Source organism: Aureococcus anophagefferens, assembly GCF_000186865.1.
Source record: "Aureococcus anophagefferens unplaced genomic scaffold AURANscaffold_8, whole genome shotgun sequence".
NCBI classification, from domain to species: domain Eukaryota; class Pelagophyceae; order Pelagomonadales; family Pelagomonadaceae; genus Aureococcus; species Aureococcus anophagefferens.
Window position 1 is genome coordinate 298,113 of NW_008705568.1, and position 16,781 is coordinate 314,893.

The following is a 16,781-nucleotide window of genomic DNA, read 5'->3' on the forward strand; positions in this document are numbered from 1 at the left end:
GTGCCCGGGGTCCTGCGGGACGTGTCCCCCGGGCAACTCCTCCTCGACCGTCGCGGTAGGCAGGTAACCACCCCCAAAGAAACATTACGCGAGCTCGCCGCGGGCCTCCGCCTCCAGCCTCGACAAGCTGGCGCCCGAGGCCCTCGGCGGCGAGCTCTGAGCGCGCCCGCGTCGCGCGCCGTACAATATTATTGCGGCTGCCCCCGGAACAGGTTGCGATATAGATATCGTGAAGATCCCCTAGAGGATGCTCTCCAAGGGAAATGTCGCTTCGATGAAGTCCAATAAAAGCTTCAACCCTCAGTAGACGATGGCCAATGAATTTGTTTTTGAGGATGGGGAGTGGGGCGGACGAAGCGGGCGACGTCAGAGCCGAAGGAGCGGTCGAGTGTGACGAGTGGTGGCGTTGCGACGTAGTTGCGGCGTCGTGCTTTGAGGAAGTCTTCCATGAACATGTCGGTCGCTCGCTCGAAGCCGGTCGCTCGCACATGCTCGAGGAGGTGGGCGGCGCCTGCGCGCGTGAGGAGGTACGCGGACGAGCATGGGGCGCAGCGCAGGCAGCGGCCGACGTGCTCAGTGACGCGCGCGGCGAATTGCACGGCGGGGGGGAGGGGGTGCATGCAGAGGTCGTGGCCGAGCCAAACGACCTCGGCGTCGTGCGGGAGGTCGGCGGCGAGCGCTTCGAGGCCGGCGGCGAAGTCGGGGGCGAGTCGCACGTCGTCTTGGACGATGACGGCGTACTGCGAGAGGAGGTCAAAGCGGCGCGCCTCAAAGTCGTCGCCGTTGTCGCCGCCGCCGTACGTCCCCCCGGGGGGGGAGAGCTCGTCGTCGCTCGGCGCGACGCGCTCCCAGATGCGGCTGTGACCGAGCTGATTGGCGATGATGGCGCGGAGCGCGGTGACTGAAATGTCCGGCGCGGCGGTGGGCGGGAGCGGGTGGCGCACGAGGTCGAGCGGTGCGAACTTGAGGAGGTCGGCCGTGTCGAAGCTCGCGGTGTCCGCGTCGAGCGCCTCCCACCGCTCGATCGAGAGGTGCTCCTCGAGGCCCTCCAACTGCGAGGCCATGTGCCGCAGCCGATCGGCGCGGCGCGCCAGGTTGATGAAGTACAGCTCGGGCTTTGAAGAAGAAGAAGAAGAAGAAGAAGAAGAAGAAGAAGAAGAAGAAGAAGAAGAAGAAGAAGAAGAAGAAGAAGAAGAAGAAGAAGAAGAAGAAGAAGACGCCGCTGCGGGACATCGTGGAGCGGAAGTTCGCGATTCTACGAGTGACGCCGGCGCGGCCCCCGATCGCCGCCTCCGCTGCAAGATTGTGAGCCCGTTGCAGTGCGCGTGGTGCTCGGCGACGCGCCAGCTCCCCTCCGCGACGAACTCGTCGATGGCCTGCTGGAGGCCGAGGGCGTGCTCTCGAGCGGGGATTCCGGTGGCATCGGCGAGTGCATCGAGGTCCATCCCGAGGCGCACCGCCTCGCCGCGCTGGCCGTCGACTTCGGTGTCGTGGATGGCGATGTACGAGCGCGTCGTCGCGCCGAACTTCTCGAGCTCGCGCCTGAGCTGGCCGTAGGTGTGCAGCGTGTCGATGAAGACGACGTCCACGGCGCCGACGTCGAGGTGTAGGTCGGAGACCGACCAGTGCTCCTCGACTCGCACCCCCGCGGCCGCCACCGCAGCGAGGAATCGCGGCTCCGCGCCCACGTCCGCCGCGACGTCGTTGCGCACGAGCCGACGGCGGCCCTTGCGCCGCCACGAGCGCGCGAGGCCGTGCGCGAGGGCCCACGACGCGACGCCGTGGCGGACGCCGCACTCGAGCACCGAGCGCGCGTCGGCCGCCAGCGCCTCGAGCCGGCCCAGGTGGCCGCGCACGTCCGAAACCGCCTCGAGCCGCGCCGCGTGCCCCCGACCCAGGTCGCTGCCGCAGAGCCCCTCGACCAGCCCTCGCACGCGCGCGAACGCCTCGTCGACGCACGCCGCCCTCGGCGCCGCCAGCTCGTGCGCGCACACGCCGCGCAGCTGCGCGTCCAACAAATGCCGCATCTCCTCCAACGACCCCACCGACCGCAGGTCCACCACCTCCATCTTCACCTTCACCCAGCCCAAATCGACCATCAGGCCCTCCGAGAAAGCGCACGGCAGCAGCGGTCCCGTCGTATTCGTCCTCGTCACAGCGGCCCTGGCCGAGCCGCTCGCAAACAGCGACGCGCGCCTCGAAAGTAGTATCAATGTCCACAGCGCCAAACGCGGCGCATTCATAGCCCACCACCGCATCCTAGCTCAACCTTGAGCGGCTTTGGCGTCTGAGCTCACTCATTGCGGCTACCCCCGGGCGGTGGTGTATCAGATGTCATGTTGAAGGTACCTCGGTGAAGAAGTAACAGTAACTGTTACTGTTCATACTATTGTAAACCTCGAAGCAACGGGCTGCCCGACGCAGCGCGCCATGCCGTACGCGGCGCTCGCGCTCCTGGTCGCGATCGCGCCGCGCGCCGCGGCGAAGCCCGGCAAGGGCATGTGGCAGACGGCGGGCGCCGGCGACGCCGCGGGCTGGGACGCGCCGCGCTCCAACGCGAGCGGCGCGCCGCGGCTGCCCTTCGACGTCGACCCGCCGGCGAAGCGCTTCGCGCTCCTGCGGAGCGACGCCTGGCAGCCCAACACGAAGTACTTCGGCGTCGCGGGCCAGTCCCTGTCCAACAACCGGCGCCAGGCGCTGACGCTCGCGGCGATCGCCGCGTCGCTCCTGAATCGGACGCTCCTCGTCTGCGACGCGCCTATAACCGAGCTCTACGACATGGAGGCGCTCCTCGCCGTCGCTCCCGTGCAGGTCACGTACCGCTGCGCCAAGTACGACCCGCGGAACACGGGCAGGCCCCACTGCACGCCGAGCCCGCTCTGCGACCAGGACCAGTGGCGCTTCGCGCTCGTGCCGAAACCGAACTGCCGGTCCGCGAACTGCCGCACGCGCCTCGGCGGCGGCAACGCCGTGAACGTCGCCGACCTTTTGCGCGACTTCGCGCACTCCGGGGAGCGCGTGCTCTGGTCGCTCTACTGGGGCGTCGCCAGTTACATTTTCCGGACGAAGACGAAAGCCGAGGCCGCGGCCGTGTCGCGCGCGTTCCGCGCCGTGCGCTACGCGCGGCGGCTCCACGACGACGCCGCCCGGCTCGCGCACGCCATGCCGGGGCTCGCGAAACCCTTCGCGTTCCACGCGGCGCACGTGCGCACGGGCGACCGCGACCCGCACCCGCTCGTCGACTGCGCGGGGCTCTTCGGCGGGACTTATTTCGCGAAGCAGGACATCTGCGGCAAGGGCAAGAAGGACGACAAGCAGGGCAAGTGCCGCGCGAAGGGCCGCGACGTGTCCTTCGCGGACGCGGCCAAGCTCGCGGTCGAGCGCGGGTTGGTGCGGCGGGGCGACGTCTTCTACGTCGCCACGGCCGACGCGAAGCACCCGGCGGTCGTCCAGTTCCGCGGCGTGCTGAGCGCCGCCGGCGTCGCGTCCTACGCGCTCGGCGATCTGCTGTCGGCGACGGGCCTGTCCCTGCCGCGGACGACGCCGTCCTGCGCCGGCGGCGGCCCGGGCGGGTCGCTGCGAGATCAGCGGCCGTGCCTGCGCGCGAACTTCGACTACGTGAGCTCCGTCGACCAGCTCATCGTCGCCGCCGCGCGCGGCGGCGTCCACGTCGCCGACTTCCCGTCGACGTGGGACGAGCTCACGGTCGAGCTCCAGTGCGAGGCCCGCGACGCCGCGGGCGACGCGCCGGGCGCGTCCTGCGCCGCCGCGGACTACTTCCACGCGGCGCCGCGGCCGCCCGCGCCGCCCTTCTCGCCCGCGGACAACAAGCGCGTCTTCACCGCGGCCCTCGATCGCTACTGCGGGATCTTCTAAGTTTTAGCACGTGAAGATGGAGAGGAGCTTGAACTTGCCCCGGTCGCCCGGGTCCGGCCGCAGTTTGACGACGACGGGGTTCCACACCATGGCGTGGTTGTGGCACGCGACCTTGAACTGCCGCACGACGGCGAGGGACTCGGCCTGGGGCCACGTCGCGTTGAGCGCGACGGTGTCGACGGCCGAGACCCGGACCTTCGACCCCGGCGCGGCGGCGTAGGCCGCGCACTCGTCGTCGCCCGCGCAGATGAGCTCGTTGAACTTGATCTTCTCGACGTCGATCGTCGCGAACGTCGCGGTCACGGAGCCCATGCCCTCGTAGCTCCGCAGGTACTCGAGGCCGACGGTGCCCGTGTGGCCGCAGGGGACGACGATGGACAGCTCGGAGGTCGCGGTCGCGGTCGCGTTGACGATCCAGCCCGGCGGCTTGTCCGGGCGGTCCCGACGCAGCGACCAGCCGCCGCCCGCGCGGACCTGGGCGCCCGGGCTCGCCGCGGCCTCAACGTCGGCGGCGACGAGGTGCGCGGCCATGCCCAGAGAGCAGGCGGAGAGCTCCGCGAGCTCGTTAGCGCTCGCCAGCGTGCCGCCGGCCGGCGCCCAGTCGGGGACGACGGCGCCGTCGCCGCGCTCCGCGCGCCGGACGAGCGCGAGGACCGCCGCGTGCGCCGCGTCGGCGACGAACTCGTGCGCGGGCACGCCCGGGTGGTGGTCGACGTCGCCGCCCTTGGCCGCCGGCGCGCGCCAGAGCCTGTCGAGGCGCGCGTTCCCGAGGAACTCGCCGGCGGGCCAGAGGCCGTCGTGGTCCTGCAGCGCGAAGGACGACGCGCCGTGGAATCGGGCGACGCGGTCGTAGATGCGCGCGTGTCCCTGGAGCACGGCCCCGTAGGCCGCGGCGCGCGCCGGGTCGGCCCAGAGCGCGCGCCAGCCCTTTAAGGCCGGCGCCGTCGTCGGCTGGTGGAACTTGGGCGGCAGGATCGTCGTGAGGAAGAGCACGGCGGGCGGCGGCTCGCGCCGGCTCCCCGCGAGCTTCGCGAGGGCCACGAGGAAGGCCTCCGCCGCGACGCTCACGAGCTCGTCGACGGCCGCGCCGCCCTCGCGCGCGTCCTCGATCGTCGGCCGGTTGTCGTTCTGCGAGTAGTCGACGACGACGATGTCCGTGCCCGGCGGGACGTGCGTCGACAGGAGGCTCACGCACCAGCCCAGGGACGACGCCGGCTCGCACGCGTTGTGGAGCGTGACGCCCGCGCCGAGGCTCGACCGCAGCTTCGCGAGCAGCCGCGCAGGCCAGGCCTTGGTCTTGTCGTTGTGCCGCTTCGCGAGGTTGCCGCCGCACGTCATGGACCCGCCGAGCACCGCGATCTTCATCTGCTTCGCGCATCGCCACTTCGCGACCACGCGTCCCCAGCCCCGGCCGGCGACGCGGAGGCCGGACTCGTCGACGGCGCCGAAGCGCACGACCGTCGCGTTGCCGCCTCCGGGAGGGGCCGCGCACGCCGTGGCCTTCGCGGGCGAAGACTTCGCGCGCGGGGGCGCCGCCGCGCGCGGGGGCGCTGCGGCCGGGGCTTCCGCGGGCGAGGCTTCCGCGAGCGGAGCTTCCTCGGGCGGAGCGTCCGCGGGCGAGGCTTCCGCCGCGGGCCGGGGCGCCGCGGCGGCGGCGGCGGCCGCCTCCGCCGCGGCGGCGGCGGCGGTCGCCTCCGCCGCCCCGCTCGGCGCCCTCTTCCGCCGCCCCGCCCGGTGCCCGCGCAAGTTCGCCTTGGCGCGGGTGAAGAGCGCGTCCGCCTTCGCCTGGGACGCGCGCACGAGGCGCCGCCGCTCCGCGGGGCCGTCGTCGTACGCGGCCTCCCGCGGGGCCTCGTAGGCGCCGACGGGGAGCTCCTCGGGGAGGTAGTGGTCCGGGCCCGGCGGCGGCCCCTTCGCGTCCTTGCAGCTCGACGGGTATTTCTTGAAGTCGCAGTAGCTCCCCGCGAAACGGCACTTGAGGAGGTCGACGGAGCCGCCCTGGGGCCAGCGGACGCTGTTCTTGTCGTGCTTGCCGAGGACGTTCGGGTCGACGAGGCAGGTCGTGTTGAGGTCGACGAGGACGCTCAGGGACATGGCGGGCTGGGCCCAGTTCAGCCGCTGCCAGCAGCAGGGCGACCCCCACGTCCGGTACGCGAAGTCGTGGTGCTCTTCGAAGTAGGGGATCTGGTAGCCGCGGACGATCCAGTACTGGAACCAGAAGCGCCGGAATTTGTCGTCGGGCACGCGGCTCCGGATCGCCGGCACGAGGCTGCGCTCGAGCTTGCCGCAGAAGTGGTCGCCGATGGGGACGGCCTTGCCGTAGAGCGCGCGCGCGGCGCCCGACGACGCGCAGTGGCTGTAGGCCGTCGCGTAGGCCCGGAGCCACCGCGGTCTGCCGACGGCGAGCTGGTCGTTGAAGGGCATGTCCGCGCCCGCGGGGACGAGGAGCGCGTCGGCCGCGGCGGCCCTGGCCATGTCGAAGGGCTGCGGCGGGTAGCTCAGGTCCGTGCGCGCGAGGAGCACCGCGTCGTAGTCGACGCCGCCGCGGCCCGCGGCGACGTGGGCCTCGAGCATGCGCCAGCCGAGCTCGACCTTGCGCGCCTTGGAGATCATGGCCTTGAGGTCGCCGCTGCGCCCCTTCTTCGTGTCCGCCTCGACGCACTTTTCGTGGCGCCGCGGCGCGTCCGCGCAGACGGTCACGCGGTGGTCCGTCCGGAGCCGCTCCATGATCGGCGCGCCCCAGCGCTCCACGTGGACGCGGCGCCGCGGGAGCCGGAGGATCGTCGACGCGACGAGGTCCACCTCGGCCTCGTCCTGCGCGTAGACCTCGAAGAAGAGGTCCATGGGGCCGTTGGGCCCGAGGAAGGTCCGCTGGAACATCTTCCGCGACATGCTCCACGTGCGCACCATGCCGAAGAGCACCGCGGCGTACTTGGCGCCGGCGTCGGCGATCGTGGCGTGCTCGAAGGCGTCCGCGGACGACAGGTGGCGGCCGTCAGCCCACCACCGCCGGAACGCCGCCTCGCCGCTGCTGTTGGAGACGTTGATCGGGCGCGCCGCGGCGGCCGTCGGCGAGGCGTCGATCGCGGGTCCGAGGAACGCGGGAGCGGCGGAGGACTCGGCGGCGGCGGCGTCGGCCCCCGCCGCGGCGCTGCGATTCGACGTCGCGCCTCCATCGACGAGCGCCGGGCTGCCCCGGGGCTTCGGCGCCGGGCGCCTGTTCCGCAGCATGAACCCCCGCCCCACCGGGTGGACGTGGGGCGCAGTGTGCGACCGTTGGACATGTAGCGCCAGGCGCCGCGCGTCCGTCTCGTCCGGGGCTGCCCGATACATGCAAAGACTCAGCAGCATCAGATTCATAGCGATGGATCCACGGCGACCCGCCGCGAATAGGTTCATAGCGATGGATCGCTACCGTCGCGACCGCGGCGGCAGCGCCTTGATCGACGGCGTGCCGGTTGCCCCCATGCTTCGAACTACAGTAGGGATCCCTTAGTTGAGGTGTTCAACGAAGGGGGTATTGAATAACTCCGGATGCAGTAACTGTTGCCGAGATGGTATTCCCGAGGGGGTTGACCGCCGGTATGCCTGGTAGTATGCGCCCGCTATGCGGGCTTTATGCGGGCTTATGCGGGCTTTATGCGGGTGGTATGCGGGTGGTATGCGGGTGGTATGCTGGTGGTATGCTGGTGGTATGCGGGTGGTATGCGTCTGCTATGCCGGTGGTATGCGGCTGCTATGCCGGTGGTATGCGGCTGCTATGCTGGTGGTATGCGGCTGCTACGCTGGTGGTATGCTGGTGGGCTGCTATGCTGGTCTTATGCGCCTGCTATGCTGGTGGTATGCGGCTGCTATGCTGGTCTTATGCGGCTGCTATGCTGGTGGTATGCGCCTGCTATGCGCCTGCTATGCGTCTGCTATGCGCCTGCTATGCGCCTGCTATGCGTCTGCTATGCGCCCGCTATGCGTCTGCTATGCGGCTGCTATGCGGCTGCTATGCTGGTGTATGCCGTGGCTGGTGTATGCCTGGTGGTCGGCCCCCTCTGTGGTATTCCGGCTGCTCGATCTTATGGTGTCTTCCTCCTAGGCAGGAGGAGGTAACCCGGAATCCGCAGGACAAACCCTAGTGCGTGCGTGCCAGCTTGCTTTGCAAATGGAGCGCGCGGTGGGCAAGGCCCTGATGGCACGCCGAGCCGCGCGGCCGCGGCGACCAAAGAGGAGCCCGTGCGCCGGGGCTTCCGCGTGTTTTCCGACGCGACGCCCGCGGACGCGGCGTGGGCGGCGTTGCTGCTAGCCATAGCTTCCTTCCTCGCCGCGGCGCACGAGCGGCGGCTCCTCGCCGGCAGCGTGGCGTTCGCGACCGTCGCCGCGCGTCGCTCGCGGCCGGCGGCGCCGTTTCACATATATTTCAAGCGGCGGCACCAGCCGCACCGGCTCCTCGGGCTGAGCTACCTCGCCCAGTGGACCTACGCCCTTGTCATGTACTTCGCCGACTACGCCGCCCTCCGCGACGGCGTCATCATACGCCTATGGTTGGTTTCGGCACTATGACCGCCGGCTAAAATTACCGAGAATATACTGGGGATGGTAATTCACTAGTAATTACTAGTAATTACCGCTGCTCCAAATCAGCTACCGAGTAATGCGACACCATGGGACTACTCATGTCCATTGATTTTCGTTGCATATAAGCTGGACACCACTCGATTTCACAGAATAGTCGCAAGTTTTGGCTCTATCGACCAGTTTTGATCCATCAGAGGTCACTACATGACTCGTGTATGCTCAAATGAGTGGTTTTGGGGCGACGAAGCTGTGGCCGCGGCCAGCGCCAAGGTCGGCCTGCCCAACCTTGAGTAATTACCAATGAAATTCCCATTTCATGGGAATTACTGGTAATTACTGCCCTGTATTCTTAGTTACCGAGGAATCCGGCGCTCATATTCGGCTTATTCGGCACTGCGTCGCGGTCTCCAGGGTGTCGCCCCCCTTGGATGAGTAATAAATGATGAGTCGAATCGATGGGCAGCCCGCGCGGCCCGCGCTGCTGTGCGCCTTGGCGTCGGTGCTCGCCGCGGCGACGGCGCCGGACCCGCGCGTAACGGTGCCCAGCGGCGCGTCCCGCGCCGACGCCCCGCGGGTCGAGGCGGCCGCGCGCGACGGCCTCGCGCGCGCGGTGCCGCTCGTCGGCTACGACCGCGCCCGATGTTTGGACGGCTCGCCGGGCCGCTACTACGTCGACGTGTACGGCGACAACACGAAAATCTACGTGCACCTGCAGGGCGGCGGCTTCTGCGGGTCCCTCGGGGCCTGCGCGAACCGGTCGCGGACGCCCCTCGGCTCGACGCGGCCGGACGTGCCGGGCGCCTGGGGCCCGACGCTGGACCTCGCCGCGGAGCGGCCCTACTTCTCGCGGAACGCGACGCGCAACCCGCTGCTCGCGGACTTCACGCACGTCTTCGTCGTCTACTGCGACGGCGCCTACTTTGCGGGGAACGTCGCGGACCCGGCCCCCGAGCCCGGCGGCGACTCGCTCTTCTTCCGGGGGCGGGCCATCCTCGACGCCGTCGTCGCGGACCTCGACCTCGCCGGCGCGACGGACGTGATCCTCGGGGGCTGCTCCGCGGGCGGCATCGCGACGTTTTTACACCTGGACGCCGTCGCGGCGTCGCTGCGAGCGATCGCGCCAAACGCGGCCGTCGCGGGCTTCGCGGACAGCGGCTACTACGCCGACGTGCCGTACTACACGAACCAGAAGCGTTTCCCCTTCGAGGCGCAGAACGTGACGGCGGACCCGCGGTGCCTGGCGGACCACGCGGACCGCCCGTGGGCCTGCCTCGTGTCGTCCGTGACCGCGAAATACGTGCGCGCGCCGCTCTTCGCCTGGCAGTCGAAATTCGACGCCGACCAGCTCGCGACGAGCTTCGCGGCGCCCTGCGAGAACGCGTCGTGCGCGGACCCCTACGGCGCGGCGCGCAGGCGTTCGCGGCGCGCGGCGCCGCGGCGGGGGCCTTCGTCGACGCCTGCCACCGCCACTGCGACCGCGTCGACGCGGGCCACGACGTGTGGAATATCTCCGCGCAGGGCACGACGCCCCTCGTCGCGCTCGCGGACTGGTTCTCGCACCCGCGCGGGTTCCTCGTCGAGCAGGCGCCGAACGCGTCCTACCCCTGCGAGTCGTGCTGCTAAATAAACCCGTGGGTTACATGTACGTTTCTTCGGAATTTCGTGCCGGCAGGACCTGGGCTCCTCCCGCGTCGACGTCGTATAGCTCGACGGGCCGCCGCCGGAGATCAGCGCGACGGCGCGCCGCCACCGGGTCGTGGTGTGCTCTTTGCTGGGCTGCTTCTCGGGCGCCTCCGCGCCTTTGGCGTGCCCTTCCACGTCGGATGCCGCCGCGCCTTTCATAATAATAATATCATCATGGCTCATGGTTGGGTTTGCATGCGCGAAGACGGGCTGCCATCGTTCATAGGAGTGGTCGGAGAAAGTGCGGAATTAGCACTAAGCTTCACGGTGACTTCATCAGCGAAACATTGTCACCGTAGGCCGGCTTTGTGTTAATTAAAAAACATCGGGCTGCATTGGCCGTTCGCTAGATCAAGGGGGGGCATGGGCTGGTCTGTCGCTGCGTTTGCATGGATCTGCCTCATCGCGCGCGCAAGTGCCCAGGGCACCGCCGCGACGGCGGACGGGAGCAGCATCGCGACGCGAACGAGGAATTCCGGCTACCGGGCCCTCGTGCAGCGCATCGTCGACGACGGCATCGCGAAGCATCCCAAGTTCCGCGAGCTCAAGCCCTACCAGCACATCGTCAGCCTCATGTCGAAGGCGCAGGGCGCGCACCGGCGCCGACGTCCCGCCCGCCTCTTCGAACCCCGCCGGTCGACCGCCGCGTCGCAGGCGGGCACATGCTGGAGACGGCCCAGGCCGTCGACGGGTCGTTCCTGGCCTCGGACGCCTTCCTCGCCGGCGCCGCGGAGCACGGGCGCATCGGGGGCGGGCCGTCGGTGCCGCTCCGGGGCCACCGCGTGCCGACGACGCTCTGGCGCTACGCGCGCCGCCGCGCGGGACTTTGCGCGGGCCCGCGCGGAGCGCCGACGCGCCCCCCGCAGGCGCGCGTGTACGCGGACCTCCGCGCGCTCTTCGGCGCCGGCTCTGACTTCGACGCGAACGTCGCGGAGGTCGGCGTCGGCTACGGCGCGCAGAGCGACGTCGTGCAGCGCCTCGGCGGCCTCTTGGACGGCGCGCCGGCCCGCGACCGCCGGTACACGCTCTGCGACCTGCCGGAGGTCGAGAAACTCGCGGGCCAGTACCTCGCGGCCGTGCGGCGATCGGAGGAGCCGCCGCGGGCGACGCTCAACGCGGCGCCCGACGCGACGGCGACGTGCGGCGCGACGAACTTCACGCTCTTCCTGTCCAACTACGCGTTCTCGGAGCTGAGCGCGGACGTGCAGCAGATCTACTGGGACCAGATCGTCAAGTGCTCGGCGCGGGGCTACGTGACGATGAACGGGTACAACGGAATGACGACGCGCGACCCGGGGCCGACAAAGGGCGAAGCGACGTCGCTTCGACGCGCCGAGCGCGCTCCAGAGAGATCCCGTCCACGCTTCGAGAACGCTTCTCGTGGAGATCGCTCGTCCAAAGAGGAGCCGAAACAAGTGGACCGCGGCCGAGCGAGGCGCCTCCGTAAAGTCGGGCACGTCGCACCCTCGCGTCCCCCAGGCTCGACTTCATCGCTCGGCTCCGCCGCGCGGGCTTCGGCGACGCGACGCTCATGGACTCCTACCCCCAAGAGCTCTGCCCGAACATCACCCAAGGCGTCGTCGTCTGGGGCGCGCCCCTCGCGGCCGTCGAACGGGTCGAGGCCGCGGCACTCGGCACGCCGGCCCTCAGGAGCAAGCAGGCGAAGAAGGCGCGGGAGTGCGCCGCGCACGCCACGCGCTGGTGCCGCGAGTCCCGGTCGATGCCCAGCCGCCGCCAGTTCCGGATCTGGTGCGACTACGACAAGAACATCAACGCGATGCAGTGGCGCGCGGCGGACGCCGCGCGCGCAGCCGTGCGGCACTAGCTCCCCGCGGCAATGGCCGGTCGTAATCCTATGCGTTCAAGTTCTCTCCTTCCGACCAAGTCGGGGCCGCATTCGCGGACATTACGCTCCAGACGCCCTGCCGGGATCCCGAGGATCCGAGGGCGCAGGGGGCATAATAACTTTGGGGCTTCGCCGTCTGTGGCGCTGGGCAAGCCGATCCTCCCCCCGTGGGCCCCGGTGGCGATGCGCGACAAGTACGCCCGCTGGATGTCGTTCCGGCCCCTCATGTCGCTCGGCGGACTTGACTAGAGGCTAGCTCAGCCCCATCGAGGCCGTTTCGCCGTACCCTAAACGTTTTTTTAATGGGGCGGCGCCCCATTTGCGAATCAAAAAGGGTACGGGACCCCTGGCCAAGTCTCTATTTTCTAGGATTTTTTGAAGATAACGATGAGCGCGGGCTGCGCTTCGCAGGGCATGGGCGAGTCGCCTCTTTCGGCGCGCAATGCGGGTGTCTCGGGGCATACGATCGTCCCTGCTTCCTCCGCTGGACACCGCGTGCTGGCATGTCGATGAATGGTCGAATCGCCGGCAAACTTTGTGGGATTGGGTGTGTCACAAAGGGAGGGCGTTTATGTACGGGAATGGCTGACGAGGCCCGAAATAAGATCATCCCAACCGCTGGATGCCCCGCTGGACGCGAGGGGGGTCGCGGCTTCGAATCTCCCTTCCGCGAAGCGGCGCGGACGGCGCGGACGGCGCGGACGGCGCGGACGGCGCGGACGGCGCGGACGGCGCGGACGGCGCGGACGGCGCGGACGGCGCGGACGGCGCGGACGGCGCGGACGGCGCGGACGGCGCGGACGGCGCGGACGGCGTGGACGCGGCACGGGGTCAATTTTTTGGTTCCAACGAGTGATCTCACGGATGAAATAAGATCTCCGATGCTGGGAGAGGTCGACAGAGAGATACGACCCCGACTCCGCGGACAACGAGGCCGGGCGCTGCGCACCGTGGCCCGAGTGCGTGACCGGGCCGCAGGAGCTATCCGAGTTCCCCGACGCTCTGCGTTCCTGTTAGCCCCCCCCCGGCCCCTACGGCCCTAATGAAGCGGCCTGCGCCGCCTCAGGGTCGCCCTGGTGCCGTTTGGAGTCTAGCTGGCCGTACTTGTCGTGCTTCGCCACCCCGGCCCGGGGCCTTTGGCCCCTGCTGGGGGGCAGCCCCCCTACCTACTTCAACTTCTTCCGTCCGAGACCTTCTACCTATCCCGATAGATCGGCCTGTGCTTTACTTAACTTTACCCAGTCCGATGCGCTGCCCAACGGTGGCAGCATTCGCGGCGCTCGCCTGCGCGCGCCGCCCGCCGGCGCATCGGACGCCGAAGGCGCACACGCCCAAGCGCGACTACCGGGCGTCCTCCAGCGCGACATCCACGCCCAAGCCGAAGCCGCCGCCGATCCGGCCGCTCCGCGGACCCCAGCGGTGCCGGCCGCGCGTCGCGCCCGCGACGCCGCCGGCCCGCCCCTACGCGCTGCTGCTCGCGGGCGGCCTGCGGTCGTTCCTGGTGACGTGGCCGCTCACGCTCGAGAACCTCATCAACAAGAACGGCGGCCGCGCGAACTGGTGGATCGCGCTCGTGGCGCCCTACGATCCGCGCGAGCGCGCGCTCGCGGACGCCGCCGTGGACCTCGCGACGCGGCGCCACGGCTTCGACTTCGTGCGCGTGGTGCCGGAGAACGAGACGGCGACGCGCGCCTTCTACGCGGGCGTCGACGACGTGCTCCGGTACCTGCCCGGCGACGAGGCGACGAGCTTCGGCATCTCGCGGCAGGTGACGCAGAATTGGGTCCGCTGGTCCATGGCCTTCCAGTGGGAGAGCGTCACGCGCGCCTACGACGCGCTCGCGAACCTGACGAACCCAGCGGACCTCGCGCTGGTCACGCGCATGCGCCCGGACACGCTCCTGGCGCGGCCGCTCGACCTCGAGGCCGTCGCGGCGAAGCTCGACCGGCGGCGCCAAGACGCGCTCGTCCCGTGCCTCGTCAACACCGCGAGGTTTATCGACGATTTTATCGTCGCGCGGCCCGCGGCCATGGCCGACTACGCCCGCGCCTGGGACGGCGCGCAGGAGGCGGAGCACCACGTCTACCGCGTCGTCGGCGCGTGCCCGCTCGTGGAGCGTGTCTTCCACGCGACGCTCGAGCTCGCGTTCGCGGCGGACTACGCGCGGGACGGGACCTACAACGCGTCGCACGATAAAACGCACCGCCGGTGCCTCGGCAACGTCAACGACCGCCCCTCTCTTGGGCCGCGGAAGCCCGGCCAGAAGTTTCCTGTGGCGCCGGCGCCGATCATCGACAACCCGCGGCGACCCGCGCGCCTCCCGGCCTTCAACGCGACGGACCTCGGCCTCGTGGCGCGGTTCAACGCGGCGACGCGGAACGTGACGTTCTGCGACCGGCCCGGCACGGAGTTCAAGAAACCGGGCGCGGCGTGCGAGGAGGTCGTCCGCCGGCTCGCGCGGCAGCCCCGGGCGCGGAAGCCGCCGGTCGTCCACCGGGCGCGGGCGCCGCCCAAACCGCGCGCGACGTCGTCGCCGCCGCCCCCGCCGCCGCTCCCGGCGCCCGAGGCGCGCGTCTGCGCCGCGCAGCGCCGCCGGTGGCGCGCGGTCGCGGGCAAGGTCGCCCGCGGCGAGGAGGTCGTCGTCGTCGTCCTCGGCGGGTCCATGCTCGCGGGCACGGGCTGCAGCCCCGGAGGCGTGGCCTGCGCGTACCCGAGCCGCCTCGCCGGCGCCTGGCCCGCGGAGCCGGGTTCGCCGCGGCCGCGGCTGCGCGTCGTCAGCCGCGCGCGCGGCGGCACGACGACGGCGTCGACGCTGCCCTTCCTCGAGTACCTCCTCGCGCTCGACGGCGACGGCGGCGGCGCGCCGGACCTGGTCCTCGTCGACTTCAGCGTCAACGACGCGCGCGAGTCGCAGGACTGGACGACGGACATCGACGCGGAGACGACCGCCGCGCGGCCCTTCGGCCGCGGCGACCGCGTCTTCGCGGCGACGGAGGCGCTGCTCCGCTTCGCGCTCGTCGCGGACGCGTCGGCGCTCCTCGTCGTCGAGTCGCAGTACTACGAGGCCTCGAGCCTCGCCGCGCACCGGCGCGCGGCGGCCCGCTACGGCGTCGCCTTCGTCGCCTACGGCGACACGCTCGCCGACCCCGTCGTCGACGCCCGGGACTGGGGGCCGCCGAACGACACCGCGACGAACTGGGCGCACCCGCCTGCGGCGACGCACGCGCGCGTCGCGGCGGCCGCGGCCGCGTACGCGGCGCGCGTCGTCGCCGCCGCCGGCGGCGGCGACGACGACGCGGCCTTCGCGGCGCGCCTCGCGGCGCCGGCGGCGGCGCCGGCGGCGCTCGCGGCCCAGTTCCGGGTCTGCGGTGCCGCGCTGTCGACGTACGACGCGCGGCGCGCGTTCGCCGCGAACGCGTCCGCCGCGCCGCGCCCCCGCGTCGTCCGGGGCGACTGGACCCTCGCCGAGGACCGGCCGGGCAAGCCCGGCTGGATCGCGACTACGGCCGGGTCCCTCCTGGCCTTCGACGCCGAGTTCGGGCCCTCGCCGCGCCTCGTCGTCGTCTTCACGCGGAGCTACGCGAGCTTCGGCGACGTCCTCCTGTCCGTGCCGGGCCACAAGCGGCTCCACGTCAAGGGGCCCCACAAGGGCCAGGAGGAGAAGGAAGTCCTCGCAGGCTGCTGTAACGGCGACAAGGTCACGCAATCCGAGCTCCGCGTCGTCAACGTCGCCCAGTTCTTCAGGGTCCCGCCGAACGCGACGGCGACCGTCCACCTCGAGCTCCAGGGCGCGAGGCATACCAAGGCCATGGTGTCCCTCCTCTCCACGTGCTAGGGCGACCTGCGGGAAATTCCGCGCGACGTCAAGCGCCCCACGTGATTCGAGTACACTGGGGATCTGCGAGCCTACTGAGGCGTCGTTACCACGGCGCGTCGGCGCGCACGCCCGCGAGGACGCCGTCGGCGAAGCGGGACCTCGCCGAGCGCGAGCTTCCGGTTGACGCCGGCCGCCGCGAGCCGGAGCGTGCGGTCCGGCACGAACACGAGGGGACCGATGAGGTCCGCGGACATGGCGTACTCGAAGCTGCCGACGAGCGCCGCGTGGAGAGCATGTCTCGGAGTTGCAGCAGCGCCGCCGCGTGGTCCGGCAGGTCCTCGTGGACGGCCGCGAGCGCGCGCGCGTTCGCGCGCCGCGACGGCGCGACGGCCGCGAGCTGCAGGGCGCCCGCGAGGAGCGCGAGCGGGCACGCGGCGGCGAGCGCGTCGGCGCGCCAGGCGCCGAGGGCCGCGGCGCGCGTGTCGCCGCCGTAGCTCGACGGGCCGCCGCCGGAGATGAGCGCGACGGCGCGCCGCACTTTGTCGTGGTGTGCTCTTTGCTGGGCTGCTGCTTCTCGGGCGCCTCCGCGCCTTTGGCGTGCCCTTCCACGTCGGATGCCGCCGCGTCTTTCATAATTATAATATCATCATGGCTCATGGTTGCGTTTGCATGCGCGAAGACGGGCTGCCATCAAGGGGAACTTTATTATTTTATTAAGCCTGGGGATGCAACTACATGTAAACGATTGACGGCCGCGCGAGCTCCTGTCCGGTTCGACGCTCAATAAACCAAAGTTACTCCAGATTTCGTGGCTACGGACGAAAGCGCCGTGGGCGTCTCATGGGCTGCGATGGGCGTGAAATCACCACTTGCAGCCCCATAGCGCCGCACGACGACCCTAGCGTGCATGGCCCCCAAGGCGACTCTCGGGGGGACGAACGAGGTCTGTCCGTCGGAAGAGACGCGACGCGAAACCGATTGCGTGGAGCTGAG

General features: G+C 70.3%; 5 protein-coding genes across 5 annotated transcripts in view; 3 read left to right on the forward strand and 2 right to left on the reverse strand.

Moving 5' to 3' along the window:
* The window catches only part of AURANDRAFT_71531 (hypothetical protein), a gene marked incomplete at both ends in the record, with an annotated part of 12,777 nt that extends 5,670 nt beyond the window's left edge, over positions 1-7,107 (reverse strand). Inside the window, 6 exons of the mRNA XM_009038573.1 lie at positions 717-1,052; positions 1,458-2,105; positions 2,409-2,727; positions 2,821-2,985; positions 3,887-5,376; positions 5,677-7,107. Of these exons, the coding sequence (XP_009036821.1) occupies positions 717-1,052; positions 1,458-2,105; positions 2,409-2,727; positions 2,821-2,985; positions 3,887-5,376; positions 5,677-7,107 (4,389 nt within the window). The remainder of the gene's footprint in view (positions 1-716; positions 1,053-1,457; positions 2,106-2,408; positions 2,728-2,820; positions 2,986-3,886; positions 5,377-5,676) is intronic.
* A 1,777-nt stretch (positions 7,108-8,884) lies between these two features.
* Positions 8,885-10,065, forward strand: AURANDRAFT_63779 (hypothetical protein; the record flags this gene model as incomplete). The annotated part of the gene is made up of 2 exons (XM_009038247.1): positions 8,885-9,739; positions 9,856-10,065. 2 exons carry the CDS (start codon positions 8,885-8,887, stop codon positions 10,063-10,065), a joined length of 1,065 nt encoding a protein of 354 aa, XP_009036495.1.
* Positions 10,066-10,488: 423 nt separating this feature from the next.
* On the forward strand, positions 10,489-11,950 carry AURANDRAFT_63780 (hypothetical protein; the record flags this gene model as incomplete). The annotated part of the gene is made up of 3 exons (XM_009038248.1): positions 10,489-10,732; positions 10,780-11,392; positions 11,605-11,950. 3 exons carry the CDS (start codon positions 10,489-10,491, stop codon positions 11,948-11,950), a joined length of 1,203 nt encoding a protein of 400 aa, XP_009036496.1.
* Positions 11,951-13,217: 1,267 nt separating this feature from the next.
* On the forward strand, positions 13,218-15,806 carry AURANDRAFT_63781 (hypothetical protein; the record flags this gene model as incomplete). The annotated part of the gene is made up of 1 exon (XM_009038249.1): positions 13,218-15,806. The coding sequence occupies one exon, from the start codon at positions 13,218-13,220 to the stop codon at positions 15,804-15,806; it is 2,589 nt and encodes an 862-aa protein (XP_009036497.1).
* Positions 15,807-16,501: 695 nt separating this feature from the next.
* Positions 16,502-16,781, reverse strand: part of AURANDRAFT_63782 (hypothetical protein) — a gene marked incomplete at both ends in the record, with an annotated part of 1,869 nt that continues 1,589 nt past the window's right edge. The window contains one exon of the mRNA XM_009038572.1: positions 16,502-16,507. Within this exon, the coding sequence (XP_009036820.1) occupies positions 16,502-16,507 (6 nt within the window). The remainder of the gene's footprint in view (positions 16,508-16,781) is intronic.